Below are 23,476 nucleotides of genomic sequence, written 5' to 3'. Positions count from 1 at the left end.
TAAAATGGATCTCCCATGTCAATTGTCATTATCTCTGGAAGGGGATCAATAACACTCCCTCCATTCCTGATAGATATTTGTCTAAACTCATCTATGAAAAAGGCTACTGAGGTGACTCTACAAATTTCATAAGTATCCTATTCATTACTCTTATAGCCAGAGTGCATTTCCTAGCACCTAGTCTTAAGCCTCYAATGCTACAATTTAAACATTTTTTTTTCCCTATCTTTGGTAGATAACAATTGATCACTTCTTTCTAATATTGATCTACACATAAAATTATAATCAGTTTGAGTTCTCTTACATACAATGGTCTTATTAATACATCCATAACGTTTCTTTTGTGCAATAGTACCATATTTATTGACTCAGTTTACAATTAACTAGATTCCCAGATTGCCTGCAGTACTGAGGTCTAGCCGATTATTTCACGTTGTAGTTGCTTATTCAGTTTCCTCCCTAGCTTTAATATTTCACATTTATTTCTACTCATTTTCATCCTAGAAATCAAAGTCTGTCCTCCAAAGGTCTTTCCATCTACCCTAGTCCGGTGTAAAGTTGACAGTTTATAAGTCTTTTAAAAATTCAATCATCTAAACCTCTAACTAGGCCAACAACAGATTCCTATGTTTATTTAATATTTTAGTGAATCACTAACTCCGCCTAAGAAAGACTTTTTAGCTAGCGGTTTTCAATCTAAACAACTTTCCTCTAATTAACTAAAGAACAGTCCATACAAGATTATAACGATTCAGGATATCATATATTCTGCTTTTTCCTTCATAGAAGTAACAGGTTTGTTCCTCTAGCAAAGAACAGCATTATACCAGTTTTACACAATTTTACTTATAATTTTATCTAATTCATAGGGTAATTGACATAAACAATAATGGTAGAGTGCACAGCAAACATGAGGCTTTTCCAGTTGTTCGTACCATGAGTAGAAAAAGCAAATAAATTATGGCTTTGTACCCTCTCTTAGTAAATTTACATAGTTAATACAACTTCTCTGAAACCAACAGGGAAAGAAGGAAACAATGTCACTGCTCATAATTTCAAGTGTGTTTTTCTCTCATGCTTCTTCTCAAAATAAATTACCTATTTTTCCCCTTTCTTTCTGTTCCTACCAAACCCAGGCTACTAGTATTGCTCTCACTTTCTCTTTTGCCTTTGGTGCTTGACCCCCAACCAAGAATATCTAAACCCCTGTTTTAAATCACTTCAGGGGAAACCTCTTGGCTTCTGTAACTTATCTTCTGACCAGATATCATCAGGGCCACTGTTTGAAAATGCCCACCCCCATTTCAACTACTGCTAAACAAAGGTAAACACAGGTACTTCCTCATTTAGCTCAACTACAGGGTGACCAGCATGATCATTGCCTTTCACAAGATCTTTGATTGCTTGTTTGCCAAAGACATGTTTACTAAAAATACCAACACTAAAACTAGTCAGTCATTCTGATTCCAAAATCAATGCTTTACTCTTTGTGATCTCAGAGGGCTACAATTCCCCTTTGTGAGTGTTTAAATATTCTCGTATCTGTGATCACCATACCAAGTTATTACATTTATCATACAATAAAATGGAGGCTTATGACATCTGTTTTTAAAATGGAAACTGAAAAGCTAATCCAATGAGCCATATCTTCAAACAACTGTTACCTTCTGTGTCTTGTGAGCACTTTTCTTGAAACTTCAACATGCRTAACACTGGAAAGCATGCAAAGTTGTAAATAAATAAATAAATAAAATTCTCTATTTTTGGGGAAGCTGAGTGTAGGCAAACAGTCCACACTTGCCACTATAGGCAAGCAGCTGTTTATTCTGTCCTTCTTTGGAGATATCATAGAATGTCAGCAGTCAYCCCTCATCAACAGAGAAAGAAAGAAATGCAAAATGCTCTAGACCATCCTATAAACCCAGTGCAAGTGATTATGAAAAAACAGAGGAACAAAAAAAATCAAGACTTAGGCCTAGACAGAAAAATAACCAAGTAGAAGGCTGTAGAAATCAAACAGAAGATAAAGCAAATGTATGGGYTAGTTACTGGATATATAAAACTGCATGCAATGAAGCAGATGAAGAAGCGAAATCTGTTGGAGTGAAAGGCAATGACTATGGAAAGCAGATGCCTTATAGGATTGCATGCTAAATGGACTCTGTTAATAGTCATGATATGCTTCAAGTATGTCCATGACACATGTCCATCTCCCTAAAATAAATCTCAAACTCAAAAAAAAGCATGGAAATATTGTAAGGTATTTTAAACAATATTCTGTTACGCAGCATCATAGTATTTTGCTTTTTCTTACTTCTAAAGGATGGAGCATTATGTCCTTGTATATCTGAACTCTTTCCTCTGCATTTTCACGAATATCTTCAGGCCTCTGAACTAACTGAGGCAAAATTCTTGACATTGCAAGTGAACCTTCTGCAATCTGAAGAATGAAAATTTAAATATTTCAAGATATAGAAACAAAATAAAGCATTAAACTAAATTTTGTCTATACTCAAAAGTAGATAGATAAAGTAGCTTTCCAGATAAAATACTGCAATGACTATTAGCTAGCTGATGGTGATCCGTGTCCTAATGAAGTGCATTTGCTAGGAATTGAGAGGAATCTGGAATTTGCATTGGTAAGTCTTTGGCCAGCTTTATAAACCAGTGCAATCCAACATGAATGCAAAACTAAAATTTTAATGAGAAAACTAGAATCTATTTGTAATATTCTAACACTAAAACAAGACAACATTCCACAAATACTAGTAAAAACATGTTACAATAAATTAAACTAAGAATTCCTGTATTTGTTCATTCCAAAGGTCCCTAAAGCTTAGTATTCTATCCCCAAACTTGACTAATGACAGATGCTTACAGAAGAACAGAGAAACAAGACAACAGAGTCACCTTTCTCCTGATACACTTTCAACTTACAGCAACAGTTTAGTGTCTTCTAAGTCAGAGGTTGAATCCAGGCCAAACTGTATAATAACCACCACCTGCTGCCATTTAAAAACACCATTTAAACATTATCCCAAACCTCTTAAGGTGGAACAGAAAGTTAATGAAGATTAGAGTTGAGCAATATTAATTAATAACACAATATGGTGATATTTTAGAATATTGGAATTTGTTCTGCTGTGTTTAGAGTACATTCTAATACTTTGCACTGTTCAGAAATTAGCAGTAGTTACCAGTTCTTCTTCCTGCTCTTCCTCTTCTTCCTCAGTCTCCTCTTTATGCTGATCATTCATTTCCTTATGTTTTTCAATAATATTAGGATCCCACTGGTTCCTCTGATATATGTGCCCTGAATCAGGGCGCTGTCTTTGTCCAGATATTCTTTGGCATAAGTCATAGTCTGAACACTAGCAAGGAATGATTAAGAGGAAATTGCATGTTTATTGTAGTGCTATAATAATACTAATTTCTTCCTTAAACTGCAGAATATAGGGGGCTGTTTGACAAATATTTGGAATCATAAACAACTTCTCTAATAACTTCCAAGGTAAATAGAAAACTTTCAACAGCAGCAAAGTTACTCAGTGCAAAAATAAAGTATTAAAGAAAGACTTAATCACTTGCACAGTCTACCCCATCAGCATTTTATATTCCATATCAGGAGGGTAGCCACTGATTGAGCACATTTTGCCATGCTAGTTATATGCAGGTGGAGTTGATGGATAAAAGTCTTTTACAGATAGGTTTGCGATTGCTCTTGCAATCCATTCCAAAGTGGTTTGGTCTTGAGCAAGCTATCCATTTTACTAGGTGCCTTTCACCTGAGCTGTTCTATCACCCAATAACATAGTACCATAGAGTCAGAAGTTAAAGGTATTCAGCAGTTTGGAGCTCTGCAAGATTAAGCACAGGTCTTTCTATTAAAAAAAAAACGACTGGAGAGGGCACAACAAACAACAAACAATCATTTTCCCCTTCTCAATCTCTAACACCTACCCTCCAGACATAATGTGAGAAACCTAAGATAAAAACAAAACATTATAGTTGTTAAATTCAGATTGTGACAGAAGGGGAAAATCGAATTCTACAGAGGAAAAATAAAGCTATCACATCACTAGCAATGCTTGTGCAGTGATTATAATGCTATAACTACTATCACAATGCTACACTCACCACCTGAGGTATCTCTTAAAGTATTATTATACTTTGGGATATTTCTGTGTTTCTCYTTAAGGATGAGTCATACAACTGATGTCACTGCTATACGACACAGCACATTTTGAAATAGGGAATGAGAAATTTGATCAGATATGGGGTTTTTTTCAAAGGTGCATCTTTTGTCATTTTCCTTGGAAAGACAAGATTTCTATAAATCAGTCTGTTAATAATAGTATTTCATTATTCCCAGAATGATCTACAGTGTCATTTCTTCCTTTATTTTTGATTCATGATTATATATATTATCTTGTCTGCATAGATTCTAGTAAAGTTTTTGTCTGGACCAGCTAATAGTCTCTCTAGTGAACAGTTGTGCATAGTTTGGAGAACAGCACAGGCCCAAGGCCTGTCCCAGTGGGCCATTTGGACATGGCACCCTATTCTGACTGACAAGAGAGTTTAGCTGTATTGCACAAAACCAATCRGCCTCACATCCAAAGAGTGCCCTTGCCTTGTTATATTTACTAGYATAGGCATAGCCAGCAAGTCCAATATATTTTCTCATTTTTAATATACACTGAGCAAGTCCTCTYAAATCTAAACAAACAATAATTTTGTGTGTCTATCACAGTAAGTTTTGGAAAGTATCTGATTAGTACCTCCGTTACTACTCTTGAGGAAATTGACATTGGTAAACCTGATGAACAAATAAAGACTGTGTAAGAAGTAGTTTCACACTTAGTAAAAGATAAAACAATTTGCTTTCCAGCTCACATATATGAACAATTTTTCCTGAAATCGTATAAATAGACATGAATGGGAGATTTACATGCATCCAAAATGACATAACGATCATGTTATTCAAAGTTTTCTTTTCATGAAGACCTATCCCTTCTAATTGGTTTTAGAAACTCAACCTAAGAGAGGTCAGAGATTTTCACTCCTCCTGAAGKTATAGGAAATTCTCACTATTTTATATGATCAGTGCTTGTAACTGAATAAACTAGCATAATTCCATCCCACTGTAAAAGAAAAAAAAATATTATTCCTCAATAAATACTATACCCAAATATACAGGGGAAAATATTATCTTTTGAATATGCAGCATATGAATCTACTAATAATTAGGAACGTGACCAGCAAGTTATTAAAGATGACATTACCTTAATATTAATCAGGAAATCTGGTTTTAATTTTAGATTTTTTATTTTCTCAATTTGCTGTGAAACAGTCATGTATTCCTCTGAGAGAGAAGGAAATCCACTGAGAATATAACCTGCCAAATACATTTTGTTAAATACATCTTTTATAAATATACTGACCAGCTATATTCATCTCCTTTATGTAATATATATACATAATGGAACAATTTTAAACCACTTACACAACACACACAACATGAAAAAAACTGTGCACCCATATCTACTCCAGACGAAATACAAACATACAGGTCAACCATTTTCAGCTTAATAACTGTTAACTCAGTTAAGAAACATTCTGAGGATGTAGGTTATTCTATTYCTTGCCACTTGGGGGATCTGTAATATGGAAAATGGCTTGGCTGCAAGAACCAAAATTCAATGAACATGATAGTCACCTTTACAGTCTCTGTGGTCCTCTGTGATACATACATCTCAGGAATTCACCATCTGACTGACTCAGACGGTGGAATTCAGATGACATAGTCATCTCTTCCGGCTTTCACTAAAGTCCTGATCGTACAGAGTAAGAGATTTGCATTTTTGCTGCTACATGTTCCCTCAGACTTYTGTTTTCCTCATCAGCTCTTTTTTCCTTTTTACCCATTTCTCTGTCTTTTGCCTACTATTCTCAAAGTTTGGTTACATCAGGTAAGGATGCATCTTTTGCAAAACTGCTGTGAGTCTGTCACCAGAGAAGGAAGAAAACTCATCATAACCAAAAGTTCATRTAAGTTTGCTAGTTCTCAGAGAAGTAGAGACTTGACATCATCCGGCACTATGCTTGTCTCTCTCTAATAATGGAAATTTCAAATAAAAGTTAACACTTGAAAAGGAAACCATATTTTCTTTTACTTWCTTTACATTTAACTATCTGTTTTATCTTCAGGAAAGTAGTTTCAAACATTAGCAGAACTATATGTAGCACTAATCTCAACAGGCTCAACTAATACCATCTTTTCTCAAAAAGAARCGTTATTACCACCACCAAACCATTCTCACGTAACTTGATCTCAGAGACTAAATGGAAAAGGCAATAAATGAAGTTGATAAAAAATATAATTCTTTGCACTTTAAATAACCTGTCTTCCTTCTTTTTTAATATATTTAATATTTAAAATATTTTTGCCAGTAATTTTTTGTTATAGGAGTATTCAAACCCAAATTTCTGTATTTAAAATCCCTAGTCTTTTCTAATCAGTTAATATCAGCAAGTGAGAGTCATAGAAACCCTTCAAGTTTGGGGTAAATTCATTCTTTCAAAATTAACACACATTGGCCTGGCATGACACTTTTTGACCTCCTGWAGTGATAAATTAAGCCCTAAATACACTCTCAGATTACAGATACTCCACGGCCTGAGGAACACAAAAAAAGGGGCTACAGTCTAAGAGAAAATAAATTATATTAGTGCACTAATGTATGCAAAGAGTGACAATATTAAATTTTAGTGAGCAAATTCTCAGAAGTTTAAGCTATAAATATACTTACCAAAATGAGCAACTTTTGGTGACTCAATCTTTTTCAGAATCATTTTTGTAACTAGTTCTTCAGAAATACTTTGACCTCTAAACAGCAATTCTTGACACTAAAGTGAAATGCAAAGCAGTCTTTTATACTGCATGTTTGTCAAGAATGTGACAAAACTTTCTAGAAGATTAGACTTTTACCTTAAGCCCRTATTCTGTTTCTTCACTAATATTCTCTTGAATTACTTCCAAAGCTGAAGAAACACATCAGACAGAATGAAATTAAAGCAATTCATAATTTCACAGATTCAGTAAGGTTGGAAGGGACCTCTGGAGATCATCTAGTCCAACCCCCTTGTTCAAGCAGGGTCACCTAGAGCAGATTAGACAGGGTTGCATCCAGGCGGGCATTGAAGATCTCCAGAGAAGGAGACTCCACAACCTCTCAGGGCAACCTGCTCCAGTGCTCCGTCACTCTCACAGGGAAGAAATTCCCCCTCACGGTCAGGCGGAACTTCCTGTGCTTCAATTTCTGCCCATTGCCTCTTGTCCTGTCACACGGGGCAACTGAAAAGAGTTTGTCCCTGTCYCCTTGACACCCTCCCTTCAGGTACTTGTACACACTGATAAGATCCCCCCTCAGTCTTCTCTTCCCCAGGCTGAAGAGGCCCAGCTCTTGCAGCCGTTCCTCATAGGGCAGRTGCTCCAGCCCTCTGATCATCCTTGTAGCCCTACGCTGGACTCTCTCCAGTAGCTCCATGTCTCTCGTAGTGGGGAGCCCACAACTGGATGCAGTACTTGAGATGAGGCCTCATGAGGGCTGAGTAGAGGGGCAGGATCACCTCCCTCGACCTGCTGGCAACASTCTTCCYAATGCACCCCAGGATACCATTGGCYTTCTTGGCCACAAGGGCACATTGCTGGCTCATGGTCCACTTGTCATCCACCAGCACTCCCAGGWCYYTCTCTGCASAGCTGCTCTCTGGAAGGTCAGCCCCCAGCTTGTACTGGTGCCTGGGGTTATTTTTCCCTAGGTGCAGGACCCTGCACTTGGCCTTGTTGAACCTCATCAGCTTCCTCTCCGCCCAGCTCTCCAGCCTGTCCAGGTCTCTCTGAATGGCAGCACAGCCCTCTGGTGTCTCAGCCACTCCTCCCACCTTGGTATCATCAGCAAACTTCCTGAGGAGGCACTCTGTCCCCTCATCCAGGTCATTGATGAATAAGTTGAACAGGATGGGACCCTGCAGCCCTGGAGAACTCCACTAGCCACAGGCCTCCAACTAGACTCCACTAGTCTCCGCTTGCCCATCTACAATTTGGTGCCTTCTGGAAATGACCAAGTAGATATTCTTCCAAAAAATYAGACCTATATATACTACAGTAGATGCACAACAGCAGCCTTGCAGGATTATTTTAACTACCAATTCATGTCATATTAGCTGTGAAACATGGAGATGAACATCTGGGCTTGAACAATTCCCAAAATTTAAAAGGAARCATTAGAAAGACAACTGTTCGTACACGAAAGATATCTGCCTTGAAAATAGCTCTTAAAAACCCTACTCCTTWGATGGTCTAATTATCTAAAATTAAATTAATACTAAATTGAGACCCTCAAATTCAAAAGTCCACCTTCTGCTTCTATGCATGACAGTGATGTCATATCAGAATGATCCTGCAAGTCCTTCACATTTATATACCATTGAAATAAGCAGACACTCACAAAAATTTTTTAAAATGACCCTTATGGCTGCATTTATATTAATAAATAAAACAAGACAGGAAAAGGACCCAAAGACAGATGGTATGGAGTGGCTCGTGTCCATACAGCTAAAATCTTTCTTCCCAAAACACAGTGGCTATATCCAGACTGCTTACTTGTAACGATGGCTGGCATATATACTATCCTCCATACTGTGAATGAGTGTTTGAGAGACTGTTATTTGCCATGGGCCAAAACTGAGCCAGGGAATGTACTAACTAGCAGTAGAGACAACTGACTGACAGTGCTGTGCATGTGTCCTGGCCCTGTTTTATTTATAAGTAGAGATATATTCACTGAATAAATGTATACAAGTTGCTTTATCAAATTAAAAATAATGTAAACTTCTTTCCTATTTAATAGTTCTCTGACCTGTCTATTTTTTATGGGACAAACAGCACATTCATCTTAGGAAATACATTGATACATTGGAGCAAGTCCAGTGGAAGGCACCAAGATTATCAGAAGCATGTGATGTGCTCGGAGAGGCCAAGAGAACTTTGGCTTTGTTCAGCCTGCTGTCTGCATCTACTTAATGGGAAGGTACAAAGAAGATAGAACCATTCTCTTCACAAAAGTGTAGTGATAGGACAAAAAGAAATAGATGCAAGTTGGAACATGAGAAATTCCAATCAGGTAATTAGGAAGCAATTTTTCACCATGAAGATGGTCAACTACAGGAACATGTTGCCCAGAGAGGTAGTGAAGTCTCCACCCTTGGGGACAGTCTAGACTCAACTGGACACAACCCTGCACAACTTGTTRTAGCTGGCTGTGCTTTGAGTGGAAGGTTGGAATCGATGAAGTCTAGTACCTCCCAATCATAATGATTTGTAATTCTGTACGTTGATATTTTTTTTCTTTTTTTCTTCATTTTCCATTATGGAAAATGAAAAACTTAACCTTTGCACAAAAGTTGAAGGAGTATGTACGGGTGCATGTGTGTGGGTAGTTAAACCAGACAAGATTGAAAGAAACACTGTGTGCAAAAGAAGAAAAACATAATCCGCTCAATCTATAAGACATAAGGTAGCAAGTAATAGGTATAAAATTGTAATAGGTAAAGTTTATATGTTAGTCACGAAGAAAAACTTTCTAATGGCAAAGGCTATTTATTACAGAGATAGACTATCTAAGACTTTTTTAAAAAACAGATTCAATAGACATTTGTCAGGAGAAGTTTTAATAATTTGAACAATGTGAATTGGCATATGTATGTTCCTTGAAATTCCTTCCAATTTTGGTTCAATCTACACTTTGGGCCAGGTATTAACCTTTTGTTAGACAATTCCACAAATTAAATATTCTATATTTACATAAGTCAAAGAAGTCCTTTATTAAAACTGAACTTTACCATATTTTAACTCAAAGTCTTCAAAATAAAATACTTTTTTTTGATAGCTAAATCTTTATAGAATCAGCAGCATGACATTTTGAATTACAGGAAACAGAAAGGATATTCTAAAATAAAAGAGAGGAAGCCAGTGCAATGTTCTGAATAAAGTGTATGATTACCTTCTATGAGAGTACATTTCCATATTTGTGCTAGTTTTCTAGCTAATGTTTTCTTTCCGGAACCCTTAAAAGGAAAAAATACACATTTATTTAAAAGCAAAACACCATGAAGGGAAAAAAAAGTATTACACATTAAAAAAAATACTACTTTGTATTGTAACAACAATTAAAAGCTACCATCAGATTAGGGCCTCTTAGTTATGTGCTAGACAAACACAAATGTTCTTTCTAATACAACCCTCTAGTATATACTTCATAGCATTGCTAATATACTGTTACTCCGTTTTACAGCTGAGTATCTCCAAACTAATTATGCTGACCTCGCTCCTCAGTAACTCAATTTAAAACTCAACTATGACTTGTCTTCATATGAGACACTCTTTAGGACTGACATTTATTGTCCTGAGTTTCAAAGCCAAGTATGATGAAAACCTGTTCAGCCATTTCCGAGTGAGGCATTCTTTACCTAAAATGATAAATATGTAAAAATTGCCCTTCTTACTCTACAGATCTGTTTTAGATACTGGCAATTTTTTTATCTTTTCACATGAAATCAACATATGCCCAGTCTGTTTACCCTAGATAAATTCAGTGATTAAAAAAAACTACCTTAAAAAAAAAATCACACTTCCAGTTAACACGGCATCAGCAAATGTTYCAGCCCAGTTATAGTCTGAATCTTACAAATGTGATGTAAATTTATTTACTTGGTTTTGTTTTAATTGTTTCCAAAACATTATGTTTCTAGCTTAAAAGAAATAACTTAAAATTAGATGCTTTGCATATCAGTCATATAAATAAAATTAATTACCACAAAAATAAAATATTTCATTTTTTGCCTTCTGGACCAGGACTGTGCTTTTTCAATCCTTCATTAAAATTTGTAAACTTGTATCAAGTATTAATATCAAGCATTTACTGAAGGGCAAGTTTTCAGATGAGAATATCTATTTCTTACATATTTCTTTGCGTTGGCTTTTAGTAAGTATTTCATGCTAATTTAATCTTTAGAAATGTAAAGTTACTTCTTCACATAAAGTTAGAAATCTGAGCTTTGTTTAAAACTAGGCACATCACTCTGCTGTAGTTTTCCACTGAGCTGAATGCACACTTTTAAGTCTCATTCTGACCATAAAACTCACTCATGAGCTATCATCTTATGCTCTCTCATTGTGGTGCTTTTATCTCATCCACTTCCAAAACAACAGCCTGGCTTCTCTCCCARTCTGGTCAGATGTAACAATTTGCAGTCAAGCATTACTTAGTGGGGGCCAAGGAGTAAGAAAAGATGCAAAACTGCAAAAACTAGGAAGCGGGAGCCTTCTAGCGTGCTGAAAGAAGTCTTTGAAGAAAGGATCTGTTGGCACTGCATCTTAGTACTATGGCCTCCATTATATAATCCGAACCTTCACCTGACTATACCTACCAGCATACCACATCACAGATGTTGGGTCTACATTAGCTTTCAGTGTGGTGCAAAGAGAGGGGGACTGGAGYTTGATCTGGTGAGTTTATTGGCATTGAAGTTTCCATTGGTTGCCAGTTCTAGGTGCACACCACCTACCTCTACCTGATATGCAGTGCAGAGTGGGTTTCTGTATGCTCATTTCAGACTATGTTGTGGTACCTGACAAAATGACACACATACAGAGAGCAAACTACTGTTGGATCTTGCATTCACATAGGAAGTAGGGCACTCTGAAGGCATARTGGTTAACAACTGCAATATTCAGGAGGAAAACCACTTTTGGGGGTGTATTGAGTGCATACTTGACTCAGTATAGGCACAAGGCAAATTTGCACTTTAAAAGAAACTCCTTTWGCACACTAAGACACTAAAGTAAAACCACCTATAAAGTATCCTACATTTGAGAAGAAAAATTTTGAGAAGTCTCTGCTTAGAAACATTAGCTTGTCTTAAGTCAAAAGATTACACTATTTGAGAAAGAGAGARACTTTGAATCATAATTGCAATATAGTATAAATCTCCTCATCAGGATACCCTGAGGGATTTCAGTTATTCCCAATGAAATGACATATAATTGCATCAAAGCTCATTTAAATATTTGCATGTCTACAACTACCTTATTGCATGTCTACAACTCAGTACATGTACTTCAAGGTTCTTTTATGTCTATTTACTTCTTTAATTTGTCAAATAYATTAAAAATTGAAATACTAGTAACATAAGCAAAATAAAAGCAATCCAGCTGCCAATATGAAAACAGCAAACTTCCTGTGACTTTTAATTACAGCAATACCRCTTTTAATTGTAATTGGCTGGTCACAAAATTTCTCCTACCAAGGTGGACTCATTAAGATAWCTGAATTCCTGACATTATTTWTCCTGTAAACAAAGCTTTCCTAATTATCTCTGTTCATTTAAATGAAACAGTAACTGATACACAGAACTGTCATGTCTTCAATTCCTCCATTTTAAAYGAGGTCAAAACCCATACAATATTTTGCAGGATTTCTAAAGTGAAAGAGATAAAAAGGAAGTTCCTTAATCTTTTTTTAGTATTACTAAACTAATGTTTTGAAAGGAAAAGTAAAATTATTAGCAGAATATTTGAGRAAAAAAATCCAAACTTTTATCAGACGTCTTACTGGCTTTCCAAGGACAAGGAAGCAAGTAGGTTTGGACAACAGAAAGGCTTTTTCAGCTTCATCTTCATCAAAGATGTCTGCAAAGGACTGAGCTTGTTTTTCCTCTTGTGAAGCCATAAATAATCTGAGAGAAACAAAAGCCTGTCATAAAATACATAGTAGTTCACACATGTGTGAATGACACATACTTACAAACTGAACTGAATAATACAAGAACTACTTAGCAAGAAAAGCCATTCTTAGAAGAAAAAGTATGTATTGAAAATACACAGCATATTCATTATGAAGGGAGGAGTAACTTACGAAAAATAAAGGATATCAGAATTATCCTGATGCCCAGCTGCAACTCTGCTGACAGGTTAATAACGACTTCCTCCTTTCTTCTTCCTGACTCTCAAAGTTGTAGCACTTTCTCAAACAGCATCTATTTGTTTTGTTGCCTTTTTTTTTCTTACGCAATCACCACATCCTTGTAACTTCTCTTTGGTCCCAGAAACAGACCGCAGACCTGCAAAGACGTACTAATGGCACTACTTGTTGTATTCAAAGGTAGGTACATGAATAAGACTTTGCAGAATTAAACCGTGGTTCATGATCTGTCCTGTGATCTCCAAGCACTTCCAGGACAGCAAGAGAACCCATCTCCAGAGTTATACAACACAAACAACAGCAAAATGGAGGTAAGATTCAAGMTGAAACAGAATTTGGATGAGTCTTTCAAATAAATAGAAATAAAATCCCAAAATGTGAAAGGCTCAATGAAATCTGAGTCAAACAAGACAAAACAAAAAAACTCCTCCTTTTTTAGTGGGCCACTTAATTCTGAAAAAAATTGCTGCATTCCTCTCCCTCCCCCCCCCAAGTCTTTTTTTAGAATAAAAAATTCCACTTCAGGATGAAAAACTGAAAAAGTTGGTTTTGAAACATCACACTGAAACGTTTGAAAACACTTTGAAAACACTTTGAAAACACTTTGAAAACAAAACCTCCTGGACCTTAGGAGCAATAGCTTAATTAAAAATGAACAAAACAAAACAAACCTAAAAAACAGAACCCAAACTCTGCATTTCCTTCACACGAAACGCGTGGGCTGAGCTTTACCTGGCGCGTACGTCGAGTGGTGGGGGAGGGGGCGGGGGGGGAGGAAGGGGCAGCGTGAGGGCGCAACGGCCTCCGCGCGCCCGCCCCGCCGGCGCGGAGTTGTGTATCCGCGTAACCCCGGCAACCGAAGGGCCCGCCCCCTCTTCGCCCCGCCCCTCCCCTTCGCCCCGCCCCCTCGGCGGGGTCGAGAGGGGATTTCGGAGCTGTTTCTGGTGCTGACTTTAGGGGCACGCGGGAGTCTCAGGCACCGCCCAACGGCGGGCGCGCCGCCCACATACGACATGGCCGCCGCCGCTTCGGAGGGCGCCGGGTGCAGGCGCCCTCTTCCGCCCCACCACCACCACGGGTGGGGCCGCCCTGTCGAGCGTGCGCCTGCGCAGTGGCGTGCCGGCGCTTCCTGGCCCTGCGCGGCCCGTCGCGTCCGCGCTGCCCCCGCCGGGGCCCGGGACCGCGCCAGACCCGGCGCGCCCCTGCGCGGCCGCCATGCCGCCCGCGGCCGCCCCCATGATCAGCTCTGTGCAGAAGCTGGTGCTGTACGAGACCCGGGCTGTAAGTAGCGCCTGCCCCGCCGCCTCCGCTCCGCGCCGGGCGCGGGGTTAGGAGCGGGAGGATCGCCGCTGAAACCTGTCTTGTGGGGGGTTTTTAAATTTATTTTTATTTTTTTTTTTGGTCATACATCAGAACTATGCAGAAAGCTCACCCCCCAAAAAAATTTAAACCAAATTCTTCTTGTCTTCACTGCATCATTACTTTGAGACATAAATCAAGAGCTGCTCTCAGCCGAAGGGCCGTCAACATACACAAATCCGTACGTTGAGGTAAACAGTGCTTTAAACCCAGGCTGCCTGGGCTGTGGCGATGCTGCAGCTCAGGGTGTGTTGAGGCTTAGGCCCCGCAATGCTGCTGTGACTGCGTGTGCAGCTTCCAGCTTGTTCTCTCGAGCAGCRCTGACTGTTCTTACTCGTGTGCCACAGTGAGTTAAACCAGATAGCTGRAGTTATCCAGAATTAAAGATTTAATGTTTTAATTAAGTATTAAAACAGGATAGCTGGAGGGGGTTAACACCTGTCTGTTCACCTTTTCTGAGGGATTGTAATTCTCAGCTGAATGGCTCATGAAGCAGCTCCTGGAGTTTTTACTCCAGCCTCTATAAGTAAGYTCTTTAGGATTTTTAGTTTTCCTTAATACCCTGTTCCAAAAACTGTAGGGATGTGCTGTTCACGGTACCTGTGCTGTGGAGATACCATGGGAAAAGTGGGTTGGAGGGCTAAGAGTGGTAATTGCTTTAGCCGTGTGATCAGTATGGCACCGTGTGTGAATCAGAATCCTGTTTTCAGCATAAATAACCTGAGATCATACCATTAGTTGCCAGTCGAACTACTCTGTGCGGTTTGTGTTGTTTCATACTATATCGGCTTTAACTTAAGATAATTTTGGATAGTGTTAGGTGCCATGGTTTGTCTTTAAATGCAACAATTAGCTCTAATTCTGAAGAASTTCAGGTGATACCTGTCGTGATAATAGACAGTTTTATGCTGATTTCAGTGTAACCTCATGAAAACATACCAAAATGGTACATGTAGGCTGAAGGGAATGCAGTCTGGCCGAAGTCCCACTATAAAGAAGAATTTGAGTTCTAGCATCAGTTCTGTCAGAAGTAGATTTGTATGATAGATTAATTCCACATTAAACAACCTCCAAAATGGGGGAGAAAGATTGAAGCATGTGGGATTATTGGTACTTGTAAGTGGAAGAATTGAGTTTACTCTTAGTTACCAGAATGTTACTTTTTCCTATGCCTAAAGGTATTTTGATGGATATGTTAATGTGTCTTTCTCATCATTGGTGGAAAACACCATTTTTTTGTTGCATTCTCAGCTAAATTAATGCTGTATTAGAGAAGGGCAATGGAGAATATGATTCCTGATTCARGTTCTGAATTACTGAATTTCATTTTTTGTGGGTCACAATTCTTGCTGCTTCTCACAGAGTTAAGATTTGGCTTCTTAYGACAGGCACAGATAACTGGCTTAGTTGTCTATAAGCTTTGGGCTTAGCAGTTGCTGAGAGACAACATGCTATTCAGAGATGCTGTTGTGCTTTACAGTTCTGTCACTTTGCCACAGTTCTACAGGCATTTCAAATTGATCATGTTAGCTCAGGAGATCAGGAAAGACTGTGGTCTTTCACATTTGTTTAGTGATATCTGGTAGTATCTGCCCAAATGGCAGACTTGTCTACCCTTTGCCAGAATTCAGTATGAGGCAAATCCAATAGTCCTGGCCACTCAAGAGGAGGCAARACGTTCTTGATCAGCTCTTGGAGGCAGTGGTTTGTGGATCAGCACTTGCTATCTGAAATGGCTCAGCTGAGCAGTGGTGTCTCAAAGCTGTGTCCTCAGTCATTTCTTGTGGGTGGTGTAGATAGATTATTTTTTCCTGAAAGTGGTTGTATGTTCCTGCTTGGAAAAATAAAGACCTGTGCTATACTGCTGTAAACTGCGGTGCTTTCTGTTTTGGAATGCAAATTATAGACCTTTTCTCAAAAGAAGAAATACTATAGGAATGGTTTTGGAGTAATGGTTTTGAAAAGGGTTGATGCACTTAGTAAAATCACAGACTCATGTAGGTTGGAAGGGACCCCTGGAGATCATTTAGACCAGCTCTCTTGTCAAAGCAGCTGCCTCTAGAGCACGTTACCTGGGGCCATGTCCAGCTGAGTTTTGAACATCTTCAAGGATGGAGATTCCACAGCCTCTCTGTGTTTTTATTTATATATATATGTGTGTGTGTGTGTGTATACACACACACACACACACACACACACACACACATATATGTATATATATATACACACATATATACACACACATGCATACATACATATGTATGTATGTATTTTTTTTTCTTATACTGGGTTGGAATTTTGCACGTCTGAACTTAAATCTGTTGCATCTTGTCCTTCCATGCCTCAGAAAAGTGACTCTGYCTGATGTACACCTTCTCATTAGATACCTTTACATAGCAGTAGTATTCCCCCCCGCCCCAAGCTTTCTCTTCTTAAGGCTGAACAACCCTAGCTCTGTCAGTCTCTCCTCCTATGATGTGCTCAGCCCCCCCCCCCCTCCCCCGATCACATTTGCAGCCCTCTGCTGGATTCACTCTAGTATGTCAATGTCTTTCTTGCCTGCGGGAGTCCAAAACTGAACTTTAGACTTGATCAGGTTCCAGAGGATCTTAGGGGGAGATTTTCTGTTACAATTGATTCAGTGTCACATTGGACTGCTGAGAAAACTGCTGAGGACTGGCCCATGCAGCAACTTCTRTATAAAATCTAACAGTCATGCAGTTGCCAGCAGTGACAATTAGTTAGTGATATGACAAAAATGTGACCCAGAAATAAAAATGAGTAGCTTCCTCTTGGATCAGATTGCTCATCTGATTTGCCCTAAAGCCATGTGGTTGCTAGATATCATGCAAGAGTGGGGGACCAGTTGTTACACCAGTTCCTCGGTAGGATAAGTATATACTGTATTATACCAGTATAGTGGCTATTATAACCAGTAGTTACCAGATATGGGGTGACATGAAACCACTTCTCAGATTGTCTTTGTAGACCTTGAGTAGGCAAGGAAGGGATGACTTGGATTGTCAGCATTATTCCCATTAAAAATCTTTGTGTTAAAGGAATGACAGGCAGAATGGGGGTAAAAGTGAAAAAAGCAGAAATAACTTAGAGAAATTTTTTCCCCCCTGAGGTAAGAGTACAGTAGCATTATAGAAATCAAACAGGAAAGACTCCTAGAGGTGAGGAGAACTGAATTCACAGGGACAATTGAAGCAACAGAGAGCAAAATTCTATATTTTCTATTGATATTTATATTTAGGGTAGTTGCTGAGACCTGCCCTTTTAGCTGGTGTTTTCGGTCAATAGACACCATGGAGATGTGAATTGTATCTCCTGTTTGTCCTGAGRTGTTGAGAGCTTGTTTAGAAGTAGTCAGGAAAATAAACTGAAATAGTTGCATTCAGATCAATGCCAATAACCTTTTATTTTATGCATATATTTTATTTTTGAAATGCACRCCAGAGGGCAGTAAAGATATTACAGCAATCTGAATAATAAGAAACAGAAGTTTTCCTTCTCTTTTCTTCTTCAAGAGAAGATTTAACTTAAATGTATCCCCCAAATGGAGCCAACTTGAAAGCCCTAGTCCAGTTCACTGGAAATACTAATTTCCCTGAGGTGTTGTGACATTGAAAAAATCCATCTATAAAGGGTCATTGCTTACCTATCTTGCAGGATGTTATGAGGCTTAATTAATACTATGTTATTCTAATCAGATTCTTCTACAGTCTTCATCTCCATAGTATCCAGATGACTTCCAGAAGCATATTAAGYAATGTGACTAGCATAATTACCTGTAAATTTTTCTGTCTTTTTCCTGGGGGAACACTGTGTGGGTTTTTTATTTCGTTTCTCTTTAAAAAATAATTTAAATATGTTTAACAAAAAGCAGTTTAATAAAAACAAGGTCAAAGAAGGTGGTTAGGTTATTCAATGCTAAGGTTAGTCTGTGGCCAAAATGYCGATAAGAGAGACCCTCTTTCAACTGAACACTGTCTCATTACATCTATAGTGATATTGCAGGAGTAGCAATGATGTTACTGAGCAAGAGGAAGGAGTGGGTGGAAGAGAGAGAGTGGGAGTTGGGTGAAATTTATAAAAACACTGTGTCTGTCTTAAATGTGGGCAATAAAATAGAGAAACTTAATATACTAATACTTTACTAAGTATTTTTAAGTATATTTASTAATATTTTAACATATGAGACCCTTGTGAGGACAACAGATGCTTGTTGGAGTAACAGTAATGAGAACAACACAAGTTCTCAAGGCTTTTCAGGAAGGATTAAAAAAAGTTTAAAAGTGACAGCACAGCAGTTCATGTGGAAGGTGTGCTTTCARAAGTCTGCCTCAGTTGTTTTGTGGGGAAAAAAAATGTTATTTTCTTTTGTCATGGAATTCCCTGGCTGTCCTAATTGTAGTCAGTAGCTCAACAGGAGGAGATAGTCTTATAGATTTAGCTTGATAGTGAATGCAGATTTTGAGGATGGGATAACAATAGGCGAATTGTAGATAATGATCACAAATCCATGTATGGGTATTTAATGAAAGGATGAAGAAAAATAGGTATTTTCTATCATCATTTTTCTTTCATAACTAAGTAAGCACTCGGGCAAATCAGGTGGGCTGAGGACTCAGGAATCAGAACTTAATAGACCTGAATAGGTCTATTTTTGAAAAAGTTTTGAATGCCTTTTAGTCTGAGGAGCTAAAATACCGAGGAAGCTGATCTACAGTGACTGGAGGTAGGGGGGTGTGAAAGGCCCTAGCATCTCAAGGGAAATTGTAAGTAGAAAGTCAGGAGTTGCTGGCAAAAATCTCATGTGTTTAGAAGTTAAGAAGTCTGGGAGTAAAGGGAGCACTGGTTTCTTGTGGTGACTAAACTAGCCATTGCATGTGAAGATAGCATTGCAAAGGTTGATAGGGCAGTAGCAAAAGTTTCTTCAGCATTTCARTAAGAAAAGAACCTGAAAAGAGTGGGGCTGCACAGAAGGAGAGGAAATATTAGGTAGTTTGCTATTGCCCTAAAACTAAATGAATATTTTTCTTTTTTAAAAAATTTTATTCACAGTGACAGTACTGAACAAGGGGCAAAGGTAAAAGGAGTAATAAGAATGAGGTTATGAAAATGAGAACAGTCAGTTTTGTAATAGAAATCAATCTCAACATATTCAACTCACTCTTATTGGAGGGCAATATAATCTCCATCCTGGAAATCTGAAGGTATAGTCAGGTTAAATTGTGAACCTAATATAAATATTCTTAACAAGTTGTTAAAATGAACRGTGATACTGTGACTGAAGGATGATAAATGGAACACTTAACCAATACTGAAGTCATATACCTAATTTTTTGTAGGAAAGTAATTGGAAAATTGAGGTAAATTACATAAAATGCGATGTAGATTTATAAAAATATTACTAGATTAACCTGATTGTTTTGCATATCTTCATCTAGAAATTAGTCATGTTACAGTAGGTCTTATGTATTTAAACTAATGCTCTACTGAGGTGCAGTGCCATAAGGAAAGTTCTCTGCCTTCACTAGTGGAATGGAATTTAGTAGAGAAATTAATTGTGAAGTGGGCAAGGAATTTACTGACAAGGATGATTTTTTCAAAAATTGGACTTAGGATCTATCTACTTTAGCTTTTTCACTAATGATCTTGGTTCTAAAAGTTGTCAAGCTCTGATTAGAGTTTTGAAATATTGCCAGTAATCAAAGTATAAGATAGTAGGAAATGATGATGACCCTGAGGAGTAGAATAAAAGAAATAATATGAAATAGAATAGTATACTGTGAAAGTTCAGGCACCTTAGGATGGATTACACAGCAATAAAAGTTTATGAAGAATTTATTAATTTAGAAGCAATAGAGGAGAAGGAGGATCTGCGTGTGGGGGGAGGTGGTTCTGAGAAAGTGTGGCTGATCTGCTAGTGAAGAGCAACTGTGAAAAAAGGCAAATGTGCTCTTGCGTGATATGACCATTAATCAGAAACACTAATGTTGTATCTGTATAATGAGGCCTTMTCTGGTGTATTGCATACTCTTTTCATCCACATTTAGGAAATAAGAATTCAACCTGAAACAGGTTCAGTGAAAGTCCAGTGAGGTAACAGATAGCAGAAATACCTATCTTAGGTTGTCTTGCTGTCCTTTTGCTTCTCYTTAGTGAATGCTGAAAAGGGGTATAATTACACATGCTTCTAAAAACATTCCAGCAGAATAGATGCTAAGGAGAAGAGAAGCTTTCAGTTAAAGAAAAATATATATATTGGTGATTAATAACTTTCCACTGGCCCCCCTAGTGGAAGTGGCAAGAGCAAAGTCCTGATTGAGATTAAAAAAAAAWTTTTTGATTACACTGGGAAAAATGGACATTACATAATGTTATATTTTTAGGATGTAGGAGGTCYGTTCCTGTACTCCTTGAGAATGAGGTTTGACAGGGTATGTTCTTAAATTTTCTCATCTCAAAAGAGCTTGCTTTGAAGGATTTCAGTGGATTCTGGGAAGCATACAACATGCCAACTGAACTTTTGCTGTTTCAAGTACCTCTTTTTGCTCCTTATCTGCTCTTATTTTCTTCATGTCRTTCTACCAGTTTGTAGGGGGGCAGAGGAGAGGTGACAGATATTCCTTTAACTCTTGTGGGATCAGTAGAAGGAGAGAATGTAGTTTAGTTTTTGCTATACCTTCCACGTAGGCGTGATTACTTTTCTCCCTATTCTTTGCTCTAGTAAAGTGAGCAGGCTGAAACTGTATTTTYTTAACCCTATTTATTATTTGGTTTATATCTTGAAGGATTGCTGTTGTAGAATYGAGATCAGCAGCTCAGAAATAGGAAGAAGCAGCAGCCCTTTTCCTGCATAACTTTATGCCTGTTGTGAAAGAAGTTTGTTGTGAAGGTTGGATAGCAGGTGATAAATACCATTGCGCTGCTCAGTTAAGCATGTGTTACAGCAGAGAGATCTCAATTATGTGCTGAAACCTATGATCCAAARTGAGTCGTGTTATGAAGATCACTCATTAGGCAACCCAGCATGTTTCTTCAGCTGCTGGTTTAGTTTGACAGAAAGTGTGACTAGCACATAAATATCTTGCTTAGAGCTTGTGGTTTTAGACCCATATTTATGGGCCTCAGCAGATCATTTTTTCCAAGTATTTTGTGAGTTCTTAAATGTTTTTTATATACTATTTGCAGTTTTAAAAATTGACTATATCAGTGGACTGCCATGTGTTTCAAGTAGCTTTTAGCTTTTGTTACTTGTTTTTTTTTCTTTCCTACTGATTAAGCACTATTTTGCTCTTTAATTAGTGAAAGAAATACGAGATTTTAAAATTTAATAGGARTCAGGAGAATTTTCATCTTCTTAGCCTTTCTTCCTGTTGATCTTAAGTGTGTTTTTAATAAATGAATTTACCTGCAATGTTTTTAAAGATGAAATCTGCACATCAGTGGAGACTTGCATAATCATGTTATCTTTACAGTGTTTACATTTCCTTAAAGCTAGTTTGTCTATATGAAGAAGCAAATCTTTGGTTTAAACCAGCAGTTCAAAGAATTAATTTTCTAAAAAACATTTTTGTGGGCAGAGTGTTTGATTTCAGAACTATTATTTTGCCATTATAAACAATAATTTGCAGTAAGAAGCTTTTTATTTTGTTTAAACCTCTTTAAAATAAGCTGTTTTCATTGGTTTGGCTGAATCAAAACACTGATAAAAGGAGGATGTGAAGCCTTGCAATTACATTTCTTTGGTTAAAACTGAGTCCCAGGTGAAGGTGACTAATAACTGTTTCTGTCTGTGATTGCTTAGTGATACTTGTGCAATAAATTAAACCTCAGTTCAGATTTCCTAGGCAAGTACCTGCATGGTGCACTGCTGTGGTCAGTAAAGTGCACATGTTAAGAAGTTTCAGCAAAACCCAGGGGCATACTAAAACTAGAAACAGCGTGTTTCATCTTAGGTAGTGGTTTTTGAATCACTTCACTAAAATGCAACCAGAAAAGTATCCAACTGAACTTTCTTAGTAATAGCCTTTGCACCTCCGTGTCCATCTTTGTCCGTCTCCCTGTATGACGTGCATGTGCCGCGTTCCAATTTTATGGGTAGTCTTTTGTTCCAACTCCCCTTTGGACACACAGATAGTAAAGTTGTGCTGTTTTATTTGTGTGGAGGGTGATTTGTCAGAAACCATAGCTGTCAGATGGTCACTTTCTGGAGAAGTTATGCCCATTTAATGAGCTGGACATGGGAAGAGATTAAAATATGTGATAAGTGACCAACAGTAAAGTATTATGGACTATTTATAATTGTTTGGCATTGGTTGATAAATACTTTTCTGCAAACAGATAAGCAGCATTTATTCTTAAAATGGAAGCCAGCTTAACATTTATGTGTCACAAATAAATGATGTTCTCTCTGTCCATTCACTCTCTACTGCAAAAAGAAAATAATAGTGTGACGGTGTGGTCTCGGCAGGTGTCTGTCGTGGTGGTTTGGTGTTTCTTGCTGCCGGATGATACCGGCAGAGGAGCTTCCTCCTCCACCTTTGTGCCATTCAGCATCAGGCAGTGGGGCTCCAGCCCAGTCCCTATTTTTTTTACCTTCCCCTGGCAGTGCCAATCTTGGCCCCAAGTGATCTTCTGCAGAGGGTATGTCTGGGGGCAGCCCAGGGAGCCTCGGTGGGGCACAGCAGCGTGTTGCTGCTGCCAATAACAGGGAGCATTTTCCTGTGCCCGCGTGCCGACTCAGTGGCTTTAGCGAGGGAGTGCTGTGACAGAGTATGAACCTGAAGTATCTTCTTCTGTGAGTTTTGGGGTGCACAGTCAACAGCAAAACCTGTCTGCCCAGCTCAGTGCACACCCTAATGTTTGTGTCCAGGGTGGAGCCAGGTGGTGATGGTGTTCTCTTTTTTAACTTATGATGTAATATCATTCATTTTTAAAGACTTCACTGACTCTGTCTAGACTTTGTGTGACRTAAAGGGAGCTAAGCAGGGCTTTAGGTTCTTCTTTCATCTTGAGTATTTTTAAAATCTAATTGATATAAATTATGAAATCCGGGT

The 23,476-nt window shown here is 38.2% G+C and overlaps 2 protein-coding genes across 4 annotated transcripts in view; one reads left to right on the top strand and one right to left on the bottom strand.

Annotated features, from left to right (window-relative positions):
• The window catches only part of AK9 (adenylate kinase 9), a 72,585-nt gene extending 59,465 nt beyond the window's left edge, over positions 1–13,120 (bottom strand). Inside the window, exons 1-8 of the mRNA XM_085306974.1 lie at positions 12,981–13,120; positions 12,678–12,801; positions 10,068–10,131; positions 6,992–7,044; positions 6,813–6,909; positions 5,286–5,398; positions 3,198–3,371; positions 2,315–2,440 (exon numbers count right to left, since the gene is read on the bottom strand). Coding sequence (XP_085163100.1) covers positions 2,315–2,440; positions 3,198–3,371; positions 5,286–5,398; positions 6,813–6,909; positions 6,992–7,044; positions 10,068–10,131; positions 12,678–12,794 — 744 coding nt within the window. The 5' untranslated portion in view covers positions 12,795–12,801; positions 12,981–13,120. The remainder of the gene's footprint in view (positions 1–2,314; positions 2,441–3,197; positions 3,372–5,285; positions 5,399–6,812; positions 6,910–6,991; positions 7,045–10,067; positions 10,132–12,677; positions 12,802–12,980) is intronic.
• A 1,056-nt stretch (positions 13,121–14,176) lies between these two features.
• FIG4 (FIG4 phosphoinositide 5-phosphatase) overlaps positions 14,177–23,476 on the top strand; it is a 74,044-nt gene continuing 64,744 nt past the window's right edge. For 2 of the 3 annotated variants that reach the window (XM_085306880.1, XM_085306879.1), the window contains exon 1: positions 14,337–14,586. In XM_085306880.1, the coding sequence (XP_085163006.1) occupies positions 14,464–14,586 (123 nt within the window). In that variant the 5' untranslated portion in view covers positions 14,337–14,463. The other variant, XM_085306883.1, reaches the window with a different exon arrangement.

The sequence above is a fragment of the Rhea americana genome, unplaced genomic scaffold, assembly GCF_003343005.1.
Source record: "Rhea americana isolate MKP2758 unplaced genomic scaffold, rheAme1 scaffold_25, whole genome shotgun sequence".
In the NCBI taxonomy this organism is placed as follows: Eukaryota; Metazoa; Chordata; class Aves; order Rheiformes; family Rheidae; genus Rhea; species Rhea americana.
The sequence above is the reverse complement of the archived record's forward strand: the minus strand, read 5'-3'. Positions and strand labels throughout refer to the sequence as shown.